Source organism: Ixodes scapularis, unplaced genomic scaffold (assembly GCF_016920785.2).
Source record: "Ixodes scapularis isolate PalLabHiFi unplaced genomic scaffold, ASM1692078v2 PGA_scaffold0__279_contigs__length_252992795, whole genome shotgun sequence".
Taxonomy (NCBI): domain Eukaryota; kingdom Metazoa; phylum Arthropoda; class Arachnida; order Ixodida; family Ixodidae; genus Ixodes; species Ixodes scapularis.
The window spans coordinates 82576086-82598254 of NW_024609835.1; the positions used below are offsets into that span (position 1 = coordinate 82576086).

The 22169-nt window shown below is 45.4% G+C and overlaps 1 protein-coding gene across 1 annotated transcript in view; it reads left to right on the forward strand.

The window, feature by feature from the left end:
• The window catches only part of LOC115322758 (dermonecrotic toxin SPH-like), a 45448-nt gene that overhangs the window by 11763 nt on the left and 11516 nt on the right, over positions 1–22169 (forward strand). The window contains exons 3-4 of the mRNA XM_040218149.1: positions 1556–1687; positions 21661–21783. Coding sequence (XP_040074083.1) covers positions 1556–1687; positions 21661–21783 — 255 coding nt within the window. The remainder of the gene's footprint in view (positions 1–1555; positions 1688–21660; positions 21784–22169) is intronic.

Consider the following 22169-nt stretch of genomic DNA (forward strand, 5'->3'; position numbering starts at 1 on the left):
GTTTTCTTTAAGTTTAACCAAATTTTCAAACAAAAACCATGAAAGCTAGATTAATGCGGTCTGCGCAGGTGAGTCATACGGCCAGGTGGACACAGTATAGGGGGGCAATCGTAACGATCAGTCGGCTAGTTAGTTAAAATTTGTTAACTAACTTTCTAATTAATAAAAATAGACATATATTTCCAACTAAAAACTTGCTCGGCGTCGTCAAAAACCACTAAATCAGTAAATTTTAGAAAGACTTTAAGCGCCTGAGAAGCGTAGCAGCGCACTAAAGTTACCCCTCGTGGAGCAGGTACAAGGCTAGCAGTTGCTGTAAGGGACCCGCGCAATTTTTCTGACTCTTATCTAGCCCCAGCCTTGGACCTGCTACACGAGTGGTAAATTTAGTGCACTACCACACTTCCCAAGCGCTCAAAGTATTTCTGAAAATGACTGATTTAGTGGTTCTCGAAGACGCTGAGCAAGTTTCTAATTGGAACTATATGTCTATTTTCATGGTTTAAAAAGTGAATTAACAAATTTTTACTAATTCACTGACTGTAGTTACAATTAGCCCCCTATACTATGTTCCCCTGGCCGTATAATTGACCTGCGGAGACCACATCATTCTACCTTTCATCGTTTCTTCAAAAAAAGTATTTTAAGCTTAAAAAACACCATATATATATCAACTTCCTGGGATTCATAATTTTTTTTTCGGCGTTTCCTTCCTAATTGTGCTACTACAATCCAGCCTCTTACAGATTGAGGCCCTGTATTCTAAGGTACCCAAAGACCAAGACATCATCTCGGCGGATCGCAGAGTCTCCGCATTTGGGAAGATTAAGGACGACCTCGCGAATGCCTCGATGTTGATTCATCCAGTGTCTTACGCACCTACGCGTGTTATGACTGACGCGTCTGTAGGAGACGTCGGGGCAGTTGTGCAAGAGTACATTGAGCAACAATAGCAACCTCTCTCCTTCTTTTCTCAAAAACTAAACAAATGAAAAAAGAAGTATAGTACATTTTGAGAACTCTTGGCAATACATCTCGCCCTCAAACCTACAAGTAGACACTTGTATGGCGGAAGTAAGATGATGTTATAAACCGTCCAGCATAATTTTGGATGCTTTAAATTTGGTTATTAAGGTATTTGGTGTGGGTATTCCATACTGCAGAACCAAATTCAAGCATTGGGCGAACATATATTTCATCTGTCAACTTGCGTAGGTGAGGAGAAGGGGCAGGGAGGCAGAGTAAAGGTGGCGTCGTATATATATATATATATATATATATATATATATATATATATATATATATATATATATATATATATATATATATATATATAATGATATTTTGGTCCTTGAATAGTGAATTTAGGTGTGTTATAAATAGCTAATATATAATACATATAAAATTAATTGTCGCATTAGTTTCAGTGTCATAAACCTGAAAAATCATAAAAGCGCCTGCCATCAGGTTAGGAATAACCAAAAAATACATCCCAAGTATCACTCCCTGTTTATTTTCTTATAGTTACTCTTATTGCTTCCAATATATTTTTCAGGACGCAGCGAATATAGCGAAACACCTATCCTTCTTGTTCTGGACCTCAAGGTATCCAGTATACAGCCGGAGCGTAAACACCACGCTGGGGTAGACATTGCCACCAAGCTTATTACACATCTCTGGAAGGGAGGTTTGTGTGCCTAAATATCAATCCTCCTCCGCATAATATATATATATATATATATATATATATATATATATATATATATCTATATATATATATATATATATATATATATATATATATATATATATATATATGTATATATATATGAATTCAGTGCATCTAAAATGGTAAGCTGGGCGAGCTGGTAAACGTCGAACATCATCGAAGCTATGCGCCATCTATTCCTTTTAGTAATAGATGGCGCATAGATTTGAGCATTATAAACTTTTGCAATTTCCTTCACATCGCTTGTTATTTAACAAATTTTGGATCAAAATATACGTTAACAAAACTTTTAAGAAACATTCGCAGGCTATCTATTGTTTATGATCGCGGTACTGGTGAGCTAGGCTCTGATTCAATAGGCGACGTGGATTTGGCTTACCTGCCGTGGCACCATGGATTCATCGCAGTGAAAAGGCAGAGAGCTTTCGAAGCAATGGAGGTATGAGAGAATCCGTTTTTCTTTTAAAAGTTCTATAGCGAAAAACTATTTTTTGGCTCTCAATTTTTGTGTTTTTGTGTTTCTTTTCACACCTTTTACGACGTGCGGTGGATGAAATTCGATTTCAAAATCCTTTCATGGTCCCTTTAATAATTTGGTAATCCCTAATTCAAATGCAAACTAAGTACGAAAGAGTTTTAAAACCGGCAGAAGAATCTGTCATTCGGAAAATCTGAAGTGATCGGAAAAGTATGGGATACTTTTCAAGTAACTGTGAATTACTTTGCTTCTAAACTAATAAAATAATCTAACTGAATGCTTTGCAACCAAGAGTAAGTGTAATTTTAATCGAATATCTTTTTTTTTTTAATAACGTATATAAGTTTGGCCGCTATGGCTATGAGCATAACGTAAGCCCGTGAAACATCATGCTACATGTCACAGCGAAACGCAGACTAGTTCGTAGAGCTTGCTCTTTAGACTGCAGGTCCCTCAAGTACTTTTAAGAAAGTAGGTGTACCAGATTTCTTAGAGTGCATTGTAGCGTTGATAATTGAAAAAAAAAGCTGGTGGGCTGCTTGGTTACGCGTATCGATATAAACGCTGCGCAAAATCACCAACAAACAAATAACAAGCGAACAAAATGACAAGCAAACTCGTGAAACATGAGTTCTTGGACGTAGTTCAACTACTCTACTCAAACTACTCTAGTTTAACTACTTTTCCGAGTAACTTGGTAACTTTCAATTACAACTCTATTTGGGTAATTAGTAGTTTAATTTAACTATGTTTTTCATGTAACTTCTACTCAAATTACTAACTACTTTCGAAATTTAATCCTATTTTTTTTTCATCACAAAAGTTTGAGGGCAGAAATAAATAAGACGCTGGCAGATTAAGTGGTATTCCCGAACAAGGGGCCCCCTCACATTCCGTTCCCACGCACTTACACTCGGCAGCCCTAGAAACTGCATCACAGGCGTCCTTGGGCCAAGGTGGTGACGACGAGCGGCCAAAACATAACACCGGCGCGCATGAACGCAGTCAGAGATGCTTGACAAGCCTTGGTCGGGTGTTGACCTAACCCGGTAATTCACGCAAGCGCCGCGTTTCCAGCTGCAAACGTGAAAGACGGGGACACTCCGAGGGTTGTTGTTGTTTTCATGGTGTGCCTTTAGTGAGTTCTGACTCACGTGGTAGGTTCCACGGTAGGCGTTACTAGGGTGACCTCGCAGCTGGGCGCCTGTTCTCATGGTCGCCTCGTCGTCAGCGCATACTCCCTTGCAAAGCGGACTCCCCCGCGCAGAAACGCAGACACGGATAATCCGTTCATGGGAGCACGTTCCCGCTTCCAGCTGCAACTGTACGAGCGCCGATGCTTGTTCACGTAATCCTTCGCGTCCTTCCGACCTTCCACGCCAGGGAGACCTCCTCTTTGTTGAAAACGTTTTACTTGTCAGGCGCGTCAGGATACCGTAGTCGCCGGAGAGGATTTCGAGTCACCCTTGGGAGATCCTTTTGTTGGACCCAACGTTAACGGCAAAAAACAATTTTTTTTTTGTGGCGTAGCTATAGCATTGCAACGAGACGCGCAGTCGTCCGGATGATCTCATCGTCGTGGCGTGAGACTTGATCCCTTGACGGTCAGGTGCACTCGCTTAGCCTACATTCCGAGCGTCATTGGAATAAAGAGGGGCCAGTCATAACAATCTCAACTTGCCGAAGAAAAAAAAAGAGGAGAGTTTGTTATAAAAGACCCTCTAGGCCGAGGCAAGCATCACATGTTTCGTCATGGACACCAAAGATGCCGACACTCGCCTACCCGACCCTGCACAGCCTGCCTCTGAAATTGAACGCTGCCTTTGCATCCAGCGCCAGGATGGAACGTCTTTTTAGCTTGACCGAGGAGGTTATTAGAATGAAAAGAGGAAAACTCTCCGATAACAACTTTGAAAGACAATTGCTTCGGCGACCGAATAAACTATTTTGGAAGTCATAAAATGACTGCATTTATTTCCGGCTCGCAGGGTTTTTCACTGATCAAAACTTCTGTTCATTTTGCTGCCACAAAAACATAAAAAGTAACTTCGAAAGTAACTTCAAAGTAATTCGCTACTTTTTTACAGTAGTTAGTAGTTTACTCAATTACTATTACAAATGCGTAATTTCTACTCTACTTCAACTACTTTTGGCGTCGATACTCAGTAACGTAACTTAACTACCTTTTTTGAGTAATTTGTACATGTCTTGTTGTTCTACTCCACATCACACCAAGTTCTAGCGCATTCGACGCTGCGATACGACGGCGAGAATCAAGCCGTGCCAGAAGTGCACCGTCACGGCGTGAGTCGCCTTTGTGCGATTACTGAAACCGGCTAAACTATACTACGTGTCACTAGTTGCATGCAGTACAGGCGAAGGCAACATCAGGCGAGGGGAGAAAGGCGTGAGCACTAGGAAGGCTGGAAGAGAGAGAGAGAGTAATCTCCTCTCCTCCCTAACGTTGCTAGTGATTTCTCTTTCTCACCTCGCCCACTATTGCCTTCCTCTCCTGTCCTGCCGTCCGAGTCTTAGTTGGGACGTCTTGTGTTTGTCCCCTCTAGTCCTCCGTCTTGGGTTTTAGAAATGTTTAACTTCAACTAGCTCGCCTGCCTTTTAACGTTACTTATACTTAGCGCTCGCCTTGTCTTCTACTTCTAGTGTGGTCGGTGACAGGTTAAGAGCAGTGTGGAAGTTCCTCTCAGCTCTTTCCACTTCAGCAGAGCGAACGCTGGAGACGAGGTGACCTCCTTTCCAGCGTTTACTCTGCTGAAGTGGAAAAGAGTAGAGACGGTGACATGTAAGAAATAAACCGGAAGCTCCTTCCGGTTTATTTTTTACATGTCACCGTCTACAGTTCTTGTCCTTTTGGACTGTTTTTTGTTATTTTAATAGTGTTGATACTTTTCCTGAATTAAAAATATGCTACCACTTCGCAAATTTTCTAAAGAAGTCAATCCTTTGTAGCGTAGTACTGTTGCCTCGTTGCCTGACTCAGGCATGAAGTGACGATGAAGACTGAATTAAAATGCAATTAGGTTCCTAACCTAGAAGTGGCGCTTTTACTTTTTTGAAGCGTAGATTTAGGCTATTTTATATTGTTGTTGTTGTTGTTTTCTTTTAGTTTTTTTATACCCAGAGTTATTGCAGTGTTGTGAACGACATATTTTGAAGATAAATGCTGCAATTGTTTCTAGAACATTAACGATAGCTGTGTATTAGGTCTTTCATCATGAGTCAATGCTTTGTGCTGAATCGCATTTATCTAAAAGTTGATATTCATTTATTTTAGACTGCGTTACCGCGAAATCGTTTCTGTGTGCGTTTTCACGAAGATAGTTAGCTTACATCCAGGTGAACCTCTGCCTTACAGGTTGTGTTCAGAGACAGTGCAGCCGCAGGTGTAATCAAGAATCCCATCTCTTTCTTGACTCTTGTTCAGTTATCAATATGGTTCTATCCGTGTCAAATAAAAGCGAGGTAAACCCAAGCTACTAAGAAAAGCACGCAGCGTAAAATTATGATGCGAAAACGCTGCTATGTCACTGACGACAGCTTGAGAAACGCTGGGCGTCGCAAGTCCCAACCATCTCATTACCGCATCGCAGCCAATCAAACTGCCACGTTAGGCAATAAGAACGACGAAGGACCAGTCACAAAGCAAGAAGCTTGAATTACCATCATAAACACTACTATACGTTTCTTAAGCTGTCCCTGACCATAAACGCAGAAGATCACGTTCAAGATTTCAGCGTGCAGAAGAATAAACATAAATCGTGATTGAGCCAAACAGTTCTTTTTTAGAGCGCAGCTCTTAGGCGCCCGTTTCCGGCTGGAGCGGCGCCGCCGTCGTCGTCGGCGTAACCGCGGCGACGTGTCTGCAGCGTGCCGAAACGTCCTCGCAGGGTCACGTGACCCCCTTGAAGTCACATGACCCCCCTGAGGTCACGTGACCCCATGACGTTTCGGCCAGAGTGTCGAACCGGAACCGAACTGAAAACCGGAACCAAACCGTTATTTTTAGCCGAACCGGAACTGAACCGAACCGAAATCTTCGCCGCCATCTTGAGACTTAACCGGAACCGAACCGGGAAAAAAATATAACGGTAAGCAGCTGTATTTACAAGTGGACATCGAATTGTCATATAGCGAATTGCAATGTGTGAGAAATTGTAGGTTTTCGTGGTGCTTTTGTATTCGCACAACAATAAATCATATGGCATGTGGTCAAATGACGTCATAGTGTAAAGTCATGCTGTCAAATAATATCGGCCCCGCGACGTAGTCGCGTGACTCATCGCGTCAAGCCGATCTAAATTGAGAACGTCAGTAGATGTATTAGCGTCCTTGAAAACGTGAGTTCACATGCCATCACTACTTCTCCCCGCGACCCTACTGAAAAAAACCATTTGAAATTCAAACGGGTGGCAAACTGGTCGCCCGTTTGAATCAAACTTGTCGATCCGTTTGGATCAAACGTGATTATGGGATACGGGTACCCGTTCGAAACGGTACCCGTTTGATAAAGGTGCCCGTTTGATACGGGTGCCGTATGGTACGAGTACCCGTTCGACATGGCACGTGACCACACGTTTGAACGTGCCATTCGAATCGGCAAATTATGCGCTAGCCCTAAATGGGTATCGTCTGGGAGGTTGGTTATCTGAAACATATTTAAGCCGTCCCGAAACTCATAAACGTATTTATAACATGGAGAAAACACGTAGAACAAATGCACTCGCGTAGGTGCTTGTAAGTGGACAGGAAAACCGACACAAAAGATTGTTGTCAATTCTCCTCGAAGTTTATTACCTCTTCTGTAGACAAGTACAAACGTGCAAGCGATCTGTGAACACTATGCAGGTAGACTTTCGGGGGAATTATTCTCCTGGCTGCCGCGCGAATAGGCGCTGCATAATTTTTTAGATAATCTAGAAGAGTACGCGTAGAAGAACGGTCAATCGTTGCCAACACGTAGGTTGCAGTGCACTTACCATAACAATAGCGGACTTGAAAGATGTAATCCGTGATATTTGTCGACACGGTCAAAGCAGGACAACCACACAAACACAAACGAGAGGGAACGGCTCCTTGGAAGTTTCAACACGATGCGGCGCACAAGCTGTCATTTGCCGAACCCAACAAAACCGCGAGAATTCGCGACTTCTTTGAAGAATCGCTCGTTGCCGACATACACGTGGGTCTTTTCGAACACTGATAGCTTTGGTGCACATCCAATACGTTGTCGAGAGACATCCCAATAAGACCGCAGGGTTAGGAGACAGATTGAAGCAGGTAGGACGAGTGAACTTCGAGCAGCAACTGACAACAAGCAGACGAAGAAAAAAGCGGCTGCAAGGCGCGCCCTTCCGGATCTCGATGCTTATCAGCGTGTAGCTCGCGCGCTGCTGTGGGTCACGTGACAGGGGTGACAAGAGAGGAGGGAGGGGGCGAGGTCAAGGCGCTGGGACTGCTGGGACCACCGGGACAGCCCCTCTCCCTCTCCCCAGGCATTCCAGGGAGATGCGTTTTTGTAGTCCCGAAAGACAAACGCGCGCGCGCGCGCGCGCTCGAACTTTGGAAATGGCGGCGGGGCGGCCAGAAGCTCGGCTTGCGCCCGAGCGAAGAAAGTACGCAGCGCAAGCTCGTAGTTTGAGTGCTGCAACGGCGGGCGTGCTCTCGCAATGCTCGATGTTCTTGCAGCCGCGTGTACGCGCGCTACCTTCGCTGCGTCTTGAATTAAAGTGAAACGGAGTCTAGACGTACATTCTTTCACGCGGTCGCGTCTTCTGCGAGAGAGATATCGAGCTGAATAAGTAAATTGAGGCAACAAAGATGGACAAAGTATTAAAGGTCTGTCGAAAATATCGGCTCACCAACGTCGCGCGTTTACGTAAAACAAAAAAAAAAAAGGTGTTAGTTTTAGTTGCAGTATAATCGAAAATCAGCGCAATTGAAATATAAATATAATTACTTGCATTACGCAGACGATCTGAAATCGATGAACCGGCGCTCCCAGCCTTCCGGAAAACATTGGCTGCCACGGCTGAAACGCTAGGCGTGCCCACGCCGCTGATCTGTACGTTCAATATCAAACGGGCTCCGGAGAGCCGTTTGATTAAACCGGTGCAGTTTGCAACATGGTCGCCGGTTTGAGCAAACGTGCGACAACTTTGCCCAAACGAGTCGCCCATTTGCCCAGACGAGCGACCCGTTTGCCAAATAGGTGACCGTTATGGCTCATACGGGGGACCCTTTTGAGCCATACGGGCGACCCCTTTGACAAACTGGTGACCAGTATGGTTAAACGGTTACCGGTATGGACCCGTTTATTTTCATATGGGCGCCAAATGGTTTTTTTCAGTAGGGGAGTCACGCGACACCGTGACGTACTCGATTATCATGAGCCCGAGTCGAGTGCTCGAGTTAATGACAAACAGCATCGCCAAACATTCGTGTTGGCTCGTGTTCAATCAAATATGAGGAAAGCCAAGTCTGGTGATGTCTGAAGCTCAACCCATGCTTTAATATGTGCCAACCCCAATGCATCAATATAATGAACACTGGCGGTAAACTCTAAAAAAACAGTATCACCTTACACCCTTTTGTCCCATATAATGAAAACTTCATTTGAACGTACAAACTTTTACCAGGGGCTTGATAACAGTGCCATATGACTTATTAAATTGATATAGTACGTATCAAAGTCCAAAGAAAGAAAACACGGAGTTTTTGCAGTACGGCCAAGTAAACGCCGATAATCTTTTTTGTATTCAATAGTACGTACATCAGCTATCATAATAAGTTGTACCACACAGCTATCACGCCCCTCGTAAACTTTGGGACCGCCTGTTCATTTATGGGGCGCTGTACATCGAATCGAAGTTTTGGGGTGTATTATATGGGACAAGGGGTGTAATCATAGAGTTATTATAGTGTACGCTAGAGGTTCAACTGGCGCTAGTGTGCTGTTGCAAATTGAAGCAGACAGCAAGCAGTCCGAAAGTGACTTCCGGTAATGTATTTCTACGAAAAAAACGAGTGCATTTCCTCTCTGCGCTCGATTATAAGAGCAAATATCACGAACAATTCGTACCTACTAGGCACATTAGAACATTTCCCAGTCTTGCAGATGAAATAATTGGTCAGTTACGGCGTTTTTATTTTAAAATCGTGGCATGAAAAACGGTGCTAAAACTGTTTGGTACATGTATTTATGTGCACTGTGGGACACCGTTAGCGCGAACACGGCGTCGGCGCCTTCCAGCATGGGGGATATACATGCCAAACGAACGAAGGACATGTGGAAAACCAAGAGCGACGACAAGAACTACGCAGTAACACTGGATAATTAACTCCTTGTGCTTGCAGACGATCAAGATAAATTGAAAGTCACGTAATATAGTCCGATTTGCAATAAATAAGTACTGCTTTATTCTTTTTGCTCGTGAATATGAGCGAAGATGCTTGTTCTGTGCTCAGATCATCACCAGCGCGCTCCAAATCTTTCCAAATAGGGGAAAGCCAGAGAACAGGTGCGCGATAAAAACTGCCCGGCATAGAAAATAATAAGGCAACACACCTTTCGTAGCCCACGTACTTTATTCTTTACGTTTCGAACGTTTTTTCAGCCACTCGTAAAGATGCGCGACGGGGTCATTTTCTTGTAGTGAGAGGACAGGCATATTAGCAATATATAAGCACCAACGGAATGCTGGCGGACTTTTAACACACTCTACATTCCTTTCGACCGTTATTTTGCCTAGACTCGTCGGTCGTTTCTACATACCTGCCATGAAACAGAGGTTTGGGCCTGGAATATAGCGAAGTTTAGCATCGTTCAGTGATAAAAGAAAAATGCTGTAACTAAAGCAATTACACTTTCACAATAGTAATAAAGGTGCATACTATCCGGTACAATTGAAATAACAAGCGTTATTCGTGTTATTTTCCGGCGACGAGACAAAATTCACGCGCGTTTCCCGATAGGAATACACAGGAAGACTGGAAAAGTAGACTGCATGCTGTCTGCTTCAATTTGCAACCGGAAGTCCCATAGACACTAGCGCCAGCTGAGCCTCTAGCGTTTATTATAATAACTCTATGGGTGTAATAACACACCTTTCTTTCTGAGAGTGTACACAATTACCGTAAGATCACATCGCCGCGTGTTCTAATAGCGAGTTGAGGTGTGAAGAGTTGTTTCTTTCCTTTATTTTTCCCGGCGTCTTCCGTTGAGCGGAGATAAAATCTAATGGGTGTTTTTGCAAGTTATCAACATCAGGTATTAGCTATTGGCGGTATTTAATGAAAGAAAAAAAAAATATCGTCGCACGACCCATTTTGCATGTGCACATCAATGAGGCACCCAAACATGTTGTCGTTGCTACTGAACAGTCTCACAAAGTTGTCCCCGAGAATAGAAGCATTGAAAGGACTAAAAACGGCTTATTAACCTGAAGATAAACAGAACTACAAGTGTGTACGACAGGAATACCTGAAAGGAAAGGTTCTAGTGGTTTCAGAGGGAAAGCTGAACGTTAGCAGCCGCTCAAATTCTCGCAATTTTGTTTGAAATTCACAGTTCATGGGTGCAAAATAAAATAAATGGGGGATTACTGTTAAGAAATTGCACAAATACATTTCTCGATTAGGCACCTCCAGACGGAGGGAGTACCTCAGAATTTAAAAAAAAGGAAATATTCTCCGGCAGAGCATCGTAAAAAAAAAGGGGGGGTGGGGCTTTAAAAACATACTGTGTTGCAAATGATCCTCTGCTCGGCATCTTCGGCACAAACCAGACGGCGTGATCCAGCAAAATTACTTCATTTGCAAAATCACTCCTTACAGAAAGTGAGTTTCAATGATGCGAGACGGTCGCTCCGTTCCTCACGACACTGCACCGAGAAAGAATTTTTTTTTTTCTGAATATTGGGAGTTGCGCTGCGCGCGAATTTTCTGCAGCGTGCATTTTGCACCATGGAATTTAATTTTCTCAGCAAAACGAAATTTCAATGACCACCAGCATATAATGCGATGACGTCACGTCCAAAACATGTTAAACATATCAGTTTTTTGGTGAAATGCGATGTTCTCAACACTAGCAAAAATCAAAATGGTAAAGCTCTGCGATATATATATATAGCAGTCTCGAGGTAATATGTGGCAGCCTAATGAAATGTTAGAGCGCGCATGACTGATAAGGAACAGAGCTGTTAAATGAGGCCCCAAAACAAGTGCACGTAAACCCAAATATAACATTAGCCTCCCAAGACAGTATTCTGCGAGCTCGTGCAAGCCGATGTCCAAATGTGATTTAAATTAAAAATATATTGTCTGTTCTTCGCGCTATTTCTGTGTAATTAGAAATATCATTGCACGCCCCTCCATTAGACAAATACAAAATATTAGATAAATACCAACCAAGTACTAAACATTAAGGAGACCGACGTTTCAAACCGATTCGTTTTTTTCCAACAGGGGGGACTATTTGCTCGTGGGGAGTAGCAGCTTCTTTTTCATCTATGTGTGTCATTTACTTCACTCACTTTTTCTTCTTCAAGTTCACTAGTCCGTTAACATATGCCGATGGTTAAGTGCCGGTCGACCTATTTAGTTTTTCCTATTGAAACGTCGGGCTTCTTGCGGTTTAGGACTTGGTTGGTGAACGTCTGTATTATCAAAATTTTGACCCAACTAGACGGAGTTCCGTGAAACGTGTTTACGCTTAAAACATACATCTTCATATCTTTCGTTTTGCCGTAAAGCACCGTGTATGGCATTATTTGGAAGAATAGCATTGATTAGCTTTCTTTCTGCACATTTCGTGCATTTGCATTCAGATCTATAATTTGTGCACACAGTCGTTTTTGACATACCCCGCGACCCAATGTTTCAAACTGCCAAACAGCAAAAAAAAAAAAAAAAGGTTTTGCAGACTTAGCAGATGGCACATTTTCGAGTATAGTCCTCCCGTGTCGGTTTTAAGCGTTTATGTGAACTTCATACAGTCAAATATAGTTATGAAAAAAAAAATTTATGCCTGAAGACTTTACAACGTAGAGGGCCGATCACCCTCAAGATTTACACCTCGCGACACTGTTAGCGCGAACATCGGCACATTTTCGCATTTTACTTCTAAATAGTATTAGCGAGCACGAAAAGTTAACGCTTACGTTATAGAACTAAATTAACTATTTCCGTAGTGATAATAACTTGGATGACATCCCTTGGTTTCAAAAAGGAAAACTGAAAAAACCGGCGATCGCTTGTTCGCGCTAAAAGTATCTCGCTCTGTACATCGTAAGTAAATGCGCTCAAATTATATAGAATAATTTGCTCAGCTTCAAATCTTTTCCGGCGTTTCTATCCTTAAAAGTGATTCAGGAAAACCTTAAACATTTTTTTTAAAGCTGAATTTAATAACATATGTTTTCCTGACGCATCTTTAACTTTTCAAACATTTAGAAGTCTCTTTCTTGCCTTGTCTATGTGAAGAACAACAATTTCATGTGTCTATGGGCTGGACGAAGACAAAGTACGCAGTGGCAAGTTGCGGAGCTATGACGATTGCGCACGCAGGCCGTCAAAAAGTAACCAATTAAGTAGCTGCAATGTGAAGTAGAGTATTAAAAACTACTTTGTTCAATTTAGCAAATAAAAATGGGAAAGGGTGATTAAAGTAGAAGTTTGGTCTAGTTGGTATTTCATGATTAAAGATTAAAACAGCGCAAGGACACGGACAAGAACAAGAAGGTAGACAAACAAGGCGCTGCTGCTTATTTGCAAATTGCATTGACCGGCATCCTGTCAAGAACAAACCTCAAACGCCAAGTTTCGTATTTTGCGAGGTGAATCTTCTATGGGCGTACGTCGCTGGGCCGAGTGTTCATCCCAACGTAGCCTAGGGCAGGTTGCTCCAAGCCCGCTCACCTCATTTGAAGTTCTGCCGGCGATAGCCAGTTGAGTCCAGCGAGCTCAACCCGAACGAGAGAATCACACAGGACACCCGATCTGTCAGGCAGAATCTGTCTCGAATCCTTTTTTCTCGTGTTCCCTCTTTTTTTTCTCTTTTTCTTTTATTTCCCAGGGCGCACAGTCGTGCCATCAACTTCGATTGGACGAGGAAGTAGAAGAATTTGAAAACACTACATTCTTCCTTCCTTAAAAAAAAAAAAAAGAAAAACTGGAGAATTTTACGCTTTTAACAATTCGCGTGATACAAAATGACGGGATTTCTCTATTTCACTTATTTCCTCTCTTTCATGAGAAGAAAAAAGGAATTAACAAGATTGTCTTTGCTCATCGCCGCGGAAAAGAAAAATAAAACTTATACCAAGGTAATTGAAAAAAGATATGTTCATAACAAAAAAAAATGTTCATTACAAAAGCTGCACGGACACTATAGTCGGCATATGTCTCTCTTCAAAGTTTTCCATCGATATCACTATATGGTCATTTTGAATAGAAGACAGCCGTAGCACCAATGAGCTGCACCTAGTCTTTGAGGTACACCGGAGGTCGGATCTGGCGGACTGGTCGACCTTGACTCTCTGTTAGAGCTGCAGCTGGATCACTCGAAGTAGCTGGAGCACCTACTACAAGTGGAGCACTCACATCACCTATGCTATTACTGCACTCACTCGTGCTGCCTTCGAGGGGTTGCATTGATGATGCTATGCCGCTGGAGGGTGCTTTGGGGTGGGACAGAGCAGAATCACCAGAAACAGCCGAACCCGGGCCCTGGGCGCAGGCTTGTCCAGGATCCAAAACAGATACAGGCGTGGAGGCGTTAGGTGATGGTTCTGTCACCGGACCAGGCACTGGAGTGATGTCGGGGGATGGTGGCTCCTCAACCAGCACAGGATCATGAAGTAAGTCCCTTTGTGGTGGTTGTGTCACCACTGGAATGAAACTTGCATTTGACGTAGATGAGTTATAAAAGTGCATCGGCTGGGTGATTGGGGAAAAATCGTCATCAACCCAGTCAAAACCGAAGTCGTCATTGTGTCGTTGCTGAATGTTCACGGATGCCTTCGTCAACTTCGCAGCATTCCATCTGCAACCATCAGAAAACTCGTAAGTGGCTGGACCGATCTGGGCTTTGATGACTTGAGGTTCTGAATATCTGCTTGTCAACTTATCTCGGTGTCGAGGCTGGAAAACCCGAACAGCTTGTGCCGGCTGAAACTGAGGTCGTTTTACAGCTCGACGACGGTCGGAGTACAACTTCATCTTATCTTGATAGTGGTGGACCTTAGCCGATAGCTGTTCCCGTTCTGAAGGAAGGGTTACTGGAACTTGTCGTGTAGGCAAGCCCTGTACATCCAGCCTTGAAAGATGAATTCGTCCATGAAGTAGTAGCGAAGGTGGTTGACCTGTTGCTGGGTGGCACGTCCTACGGTAGGCTTCCAGGTGGTCGCGGACAGCGTCGGGAAGCGGGCGGCCTTGGACCACAGCTAACTGGAGCCAAGATTTTAGGACTCGGTTAAACCTTTCTACTTGACCGTTGGCCTGAGGGTGGTACAAGGATGTTTTGATATGCTTAATGCCATGTAAGCGAAGATACTCTTGAAACTCATGAGAAAGGAATTGAACTCCGTTGTCGGAGACAATCTGTAACGGCAGTCCCTCACGGGAAAAGACATCCTTAAGAAAGTTGATGATTGTTGTCGTTGTGACAGAAGGTACAGCTCGAACCTCTGGCCACTTCGAGTGGTAATCGATTAATACGATGAAAAACCGTTGACTAGGAGGTGCACGCTCCACAGGTCCAACAATATCAAGTCCGAGTTTCTCCCAAGGCTGCTTGGGAAACTGGACGGGTTGTAACGGTGCAGGCGCTGCTTTTACAGTCTTGTCAGTGGAGTGGCAGACAGTGCAGTTCTCCACTTTAACCTTAATGTTCTGATTCATCAGAGGCCACCAATATTGGTCTCGGGTGGCGCTGATGGTTCTGGAAATCCCCTGGTGTGTTTCATGTGCGATTTCAATTACTTGATCGCGTAACCTCTCCGGAACAACAATCTTCTCTCCTTTGAAGAGGATTCCCTCGTGCAGTGACAACTGGTCGCGGATGTTAAAATAGGGCTTCAACTCCGGTGTGATGTCAGATGGCCAGGATGAGATCGTATACCTGACCACGCTGGGATAAACCAAGTCATTGGCCGTAGCCTCTTGGAGGTCAGTGTTGGACAGGGGGGTCACTATAAGAGACACAACATCTTCTTGAAACACAGTGCCGTTCTCTGTGTCTGATACAGGTAGACGAGAAAAAGCATCGGCTACAACGTTAGTGGAGCCTTTCTTGTACTCAATCCTGAAATTATAGTTTAAGAGTCTCGATGTCCAACGAGTGATGCTTAGAGGTCGGACACCTGAACCTTGGTTTGACAACAAGGTGACAAGGGCTTGATGATCTGTCTGTACGGTGAAGTGACGTCCCCACAAAAAAATATGACACTTTTCGCACGCCCAAAGCACGGCGAGGGCTTCCTTCTCTTCCGTTGAATACCTTCTTTCGGCGTCTGTAAGTCAACGCGACGCGAAAGCGACTGGACAAAGCTTGTTGCCGTGCTGCTGTTGGAGGACGGCTCCCAAACCGTAGTTGGACGCGTCTGTTGCCACGATGATGGGCAACGTCGGGTCAAACATGGAAAGAATAGGCGCGTGCTGCAAGCACGTCTTTACTTTTTGGAAGCTGGCCTCAGCCTCTGGGGACCAGACGAAGCGAATCCCTTTACGGAGCAACCGGCGCAACGGTTCAACCACAGTGGAACAATGACGTATAAATTTACTATAATACTCGACAAGCCCCAGGAAAGCCTTGAGCTTTGCTGGATCGGACGGCGTCTCACAGTTCAGGACTGCATCCACCTTAGATGAGAGGGGTGCTAAGCCTCTCGTGGAAAGATGATGGCCCAAGAACGCAAGTTCCGTAACGTTGAAAACACATTTCTTGTTCAGTTTCATTCCCGCCTGGGAAATGCACGTAAGTACGTGGCGCAGATTATCGTCGTGTTCTTGCTGAGACGCTCCATACACAATGACATCTTCTAAGTAAAAATGTACAATTGTACTCCCTTACAGTCCTGCAGCAGCTTGTGCATCAATTTCTGAAAAGCAGCGGGCGCGGACGCCAGTCCAAAACAAACCCTATTAAACCGGAAAAGCCCTTCGTGAGTTACAAACGCAGTCAGGTCGCGACTAGCAGTGTCGAGTCGAACCTGGTGATAGGCGGATGCAAGGTCCAACTTCGAGAAATGTGCGGCTCCTCGCAAGGAGCTCAAAAGTTCATCAATATGTGGCAGAGGAAAAGAATCTATAACAACAGCTTGGTTGGGAGCGCGCTAGTCCACACACATCCGGATACTACCATCCGGCTTCTTTACTATAACAACGGGGGACACCCATTCTGACGCGTCGATGCGCTCGATTACGCCTTGGCGCTCGAGCTTAAAAATGTCTTGAGAAACGGCATCTCGCAGCGTGAACGGAATTCGGCGAAGCTTAGATTGTACAGGCGGCACGCTGTGCCGCACCTTGACTGAGTGGGTGTAATTTTTTACCAACCCCAACTCGGGACCGAACAAAGACTCAAAATCTTGAAACCCCGGGGGTAGCTTCGACGTGTCACGCAGAGGGACACCAGCGGGACTTGCGTCGGAATGTGCATTTGGGCACTGAGATGCTGAAGTACTGGAGTTGCGTTCATAATGGCTCCCTTGTATAGGGTAAGTTGAGCTCGACGGGAAGCAAACCGGCCTGGCTGACGATAGGTAGCCAGGGTTCCCGACAGCCTGTTGACCCGTTGCATCACCTGCCGATGATGGACGTGGGTGGGGAACGTTGGCACCCGACGAGGGAATCCCGAACGGATCCTGAACAGTTGACTGCTGGCGGCGCGACGATGCTGTGAACGGGCCGCGCCGCTGGGCGTCAACGGGTCTCACATCTCGCTGGACAGGTCGCCCCTTGTCAGCTGCATCAACATGTGCACATTCATTTTCGGCACCCGACAAAAGTAATCTTGAGCTCTCTCACAGCGTCGATACCAAGCAAGGAACGTCCGCTTGAAATGACGTAAAACTCGAGGCGTGCATATCTGTCCTTGAAAACCGTCTGACCGAAAAAACACCCCAAGACAGGGATTGTCCCTTGCATGTAATGCACAAGTCTCTTGAGTGACGTATGCAGCCGGATCTTGCAATCAGGGTCAAGTTCACGAAAAATCTTCTCGTTTAGAATGGAGACATGAGAACCAGTGTCAATGAGTAGGCGTAAGGGAAGTCCATTTACCTTAACGTCCGCGATGAAAGCATTCATGCGGGATCGATTGAAGGTTCTTTGTTCCGTGGTTGATACAGGAACGGCGTTGTCCACGGCTGTTATGCTGTACTGGTAATCGTACAGGGGGTCGTAGTCCTCCTCTGCAACAACCTCGACCGGACTGTTCGGCGACGCACGACTGCTGTACTGTCGCGCCGCGTTGCGACCTCTTGCCCGGGATGGAAATGCAGCCGGGCGTTGATCTCGCCGGAAGGACGTTGGAGGAGATTGACGACTCCGGCAGACAACGGCGAAGTGCCCCATCTTGGTGCAGCGAAAACACTGCGAATGTAGCGCTGGGCATACCTCCCTGAGATGGTAGCGCCGGCCGCAGAACCAGCAGTGTTCGCCGTCACTTTCCCACTCCCTGAGACGATAGGGAGGAGGTTCTCGTTGCGGTGGTTCACTCATTCGAACTGGGGCGCGTGGTACATGACTGGCCGTCAATGGCCTCCGGGACATCCCAGGAGCGACCGCCGGGGATGGCCAAGAGAATCCAGGCGGGTAGGTGTGATGGCCATCTTGCCGAGGCCTTCGTGGGCTGGTACCGCTCGAGGGACCTGGAACCTCGATGTACTCGACAGGCAGGTTCGTCGTTGGGGTAGCAGGCATTAGCCGTTGGTTAAACTCGCCAGAAACCCGCGCCAGCTGTTCAAACTCCCTTGCTAGCTGAACTGCGCGCTCGAGAGTTGGCACGTCGGTGCCCACACACTCACGGAGAATGCGATCTTGCACTCGCTTCGACTGGAGTCCTTCCAAAAACGTTTCACAAAGGTGCTCATCAAGAGTGTTGCCGTACCCGCAGAACGAACCTTGATGGCGCAGGGCCGCAAGGAATTCCAAGAACGTCTCGCCGGGCAATTGAACTCGCGCGCGCAACTTCTTCCGCTCCAACACAATGCACCCCGAAAACTCGAAGTGTTTCTCTAACGCGCTCAGAAATGCGTCGAATTCATTTACGCCTTCAGCAACCGGCTCAGCATCAAGACGAAAAGCGGTCACAATCCGCTGACCCTCGACGCCTAGCAACAAAAACAGAATTTGCTTCTTGCGCTTCGGCGCAACATCGTCTAACCCAGAAGCGCCAAGAAACGACAGGAATGCTTGCTTTCAAGACGGCCAAGCCTGCAACGGCAAACCAGGGACAGCAAGGAAAGGCGCAGGAGGGGGAAGCGCCGCCATAGCCATAACGACGACAGTTCAATGAAAGCCTAAAGTGCTTACAGCAACAGGCCACTACCCAGAAGACGGAACAAGACTTGGAACTGTATCGAATTAAGCAAGTATCCCATCCTCGTCGCCATTTTGTATTTTGCGAGGTGAATCTTCGATGGGCGTACGTCGTTGGGCCGAGTGTTCATCCCGACGTAGCCTATGGCAGGTTGCTCCAAGCCCGCTCACCTCATTTGAAGTTCTGCCGGCGATAGCCAGTTGAGTCGACCGAGCTCAACCCGAACGAGAGAATCACACAGGACACCCGAACTGTCAGGCAGAATCTGTCTCGAATCCTTTTTTCTCGTGTTCCCTCTTTTTTTCTCTTTTTCTTTTATTTCCCAGGGCGCACAGTCGTGCCATCAACTTCGATTGGACGAGGAAGTAGAAGAATTTGAAAACACTACACCAAGCTATGTCGAAATTGTTGACTTCGGAACGCGCTATTTTAGGCCAGATACGATTTGGGTACAAAGGTCACTCTCATCAGCATGATTATCCGTGTGCATCACGGTGCTTAGCGTAAATAATATTGGTCAGGTAAGCAAGCGCTTTGATTGCCGCTCAGTGTTTCTGTAAAAGGTAGACTGAAAGGGTTTGTCCTAAAGCTGTCCTGAGATTTTGAATATATTATTGCTTTTAGCTCAGTCGTGTCGTCATCATGTATATTGTAAAATTAATTTTATAAACAAGATTTCTGTATATATATGGCGAGGACGTGCCCATTTCATGATTTTATGCCGTGTAATTAATTCTTTATTCGAGAGCTCAACAGGATTCTATTTTTAAACTGCGCGGCAAAGTTCTACCAATTACAGGTATTTTAGGCGACCTACCAGACTGATAACCGTTCGATTCAGGTAAAATACATGCGACCGAGGTAAAGAAAACAGATATTGAGTCATATATTTAAATCTAGCTTTTCTTTTACTGTTTCAACGAAATTCAATAACGCAATTGATTTTTGGTATCTGAAAATAAAAGTAGATTCTACGAATCATAAAATGCTATATAACTACACGTTACACTGTTGAAATACTGCCTATGCCAAAAGATCCTGGAAAATATATTGTTAAAATAGCGGTTGAAACTGGTTCGAACCGTTGCTTTTTGCTCCCCGGAACTGAACCGGAACTCAACCGAAAGCCGTGAACCCGAACCGGAACCACAGATAAAAATTTCGGTTCGAAACTCTGGTTTTGGCACCGTGCAAAAATGTCCTCGCAGGGTCACGTGCCCCCCGTGAGGTCACGAGGGTCACGCTACGTCACGAGGGCCACGTGACCTCACGGTTACGCCGAGGTAACGCCGACGCCGCTCGGAGGGAGAAGAAGGTAGGATGAGGAGTTGAGGAGGAGGTGCATACCCTCCTCTCACTACCCTTTCCTCCTCTTCCATAAGAGCTGCACTCTAATTCGGCGTTACAGGAAGTTGTAAACGGCTTTCATTTTTTTTTTAAATAATCGATCAAGAGTTGGGATGGCGAAAATAAACTGTTCACTAACATCCATGCCTGTGGTAGCTGGTTTGGTCTTTCGCTGGGTCATCTGTGAGATAGCCTGAATCATCGTAGAATAGTGTTGTTCTCAGAAATGGACTATTGCGCAAGTTGGTATTGGTGTACCAAGATGACCTGACTGGTTTGGCGTACGAAATATGTGCGAACTTGTCGTCTGTCCTGGTTCAACGTTGGTGAAGAATGAAGTGCCTCAAAGACACATTACTTCAGCTAGTGTTAAAAAAATGTATTGGACCTCTTGGATGGCGCGCTCTTCGGAGGATCGAAGTGTATGTAGTCGAACAAGGCAATTCACGGCAATGAAGATACATTCTAAAAAAAGCTTGTGCGTCTGCTTTCCCGCACAACACTCGGGGAGCCAATCACCGCAACTTACGGAGGGAGCTCAGCGAATGACAATGCCGAAACACTTGTTTAGACCAAAAAACGCAGTCTGAGTTGTGACATTAAGCAAAGCAAGCGTGACGTTTTGCATTGCTTTGTGTCACAACTCAGACTGCGTTTTTTGGTCTAAACATGTGTTTCGGCATTGCCATTCGCTGAGCTGCCTCCGTAAGTTGCGGTGATTGGCTCTCCGAGGGTTGTGCATGAAAGTAGACGCACAAAATTTTACAGTGTACACGTGAATGGAGTCATATCGAGCACTACTGGTATAAAATATTTAATTATCTATCTTATAAATAACTCGCAAAATAACAATGATGTCACAGCTGGAAGGGCAGGTTCACCTGGAACACATGGCTTAGTTGTAATTTAGCAGAACACCGTAAGAACTTTCCCGTTCTTACTTATACATGGCGAAAGTGTCCGGAAACGGCGATATTTTTAAATGTCCACAATAAAGGGTCTGGGCACACTGCAGATCTAACTAATCAGTGCCGATACGCGCGCCTCTCGAGGCAGCGTCGCGCGCACTCATCGGGAAGCGACCCCGGCAGTCGCAGCATTCGCAGCTCAACTGCAAGTGGTACACCGGCGGATGTTGCAAGGTCGACATGCCTGTTTGAGCTACAACATAGGCGGAAGCAGCGTGAGCGGCGGCGGAGCTGTACTGCTCTCCCTACGCTGACTCAAAAGTGGCCGCGCGTGGCGCTGTTCCCTGGGCGGTCGGTAGCAGCTCTTAGCGGACGCAGGGTGCCCATTCGTGGGACGGCATATTACGCCGTCCTTCACAGCTCGAGCTCATTGGCCGCAGAAAGACAACGAGAGGTTCGGAACTAGCCCGCCCAGCGTTTCTTAAAATGCCACTGACTCTCGTTCAGTGCAAGCCCTGCTGCGAATAACGACCAACCATATGGCGCCCCGTGTATACCCGTTTGTCGCACCGCACGCCGCTTCTTTTCCTGTTCAATCAGACGCTGACCTGGGTGTTCATCGTCTTTCTCGCTTTTCTAGTACAGTTATACAGAATGAGGGTGGTGCTGTCCATCGGCCATACAACCGACGAGAAAGTACTTACTGGAGCCATTGACACTATAAAATTTTCAGACCCCCACCTGTCTCTGTTCAACTATGTCGGTGAGTCTGCTTTTCCTCCTAACTGCTATATATAAAAATAGAATCAAAACTACGACATCCTCCATTCTCATTCCCATCACGCTTTAACGCGGCGATACTCATATTCCCCTCAAGAACGGTACAAAAAAGTAGTCCGGCTCCTCGCGGAACGTCACACATTTTCTCCGTCATGTGTTGAGCTAATATATCAGCAGGTGCATTTTAAACTAGGTTTGTGTTACTTTATCAAGACGTACTCTTTTCGAGCGCCACAAGCATCGCCTCTTCCTTCGACAACGAAGTCTTACAAGAACTTCTTTGCAAAATGCGTAAATAATGCAAAAAATGCGTAAATAATGCAAAAAAGGTCTTTTTTGTGTGTGTGATGTGGCAACGAGTCTAGTTGA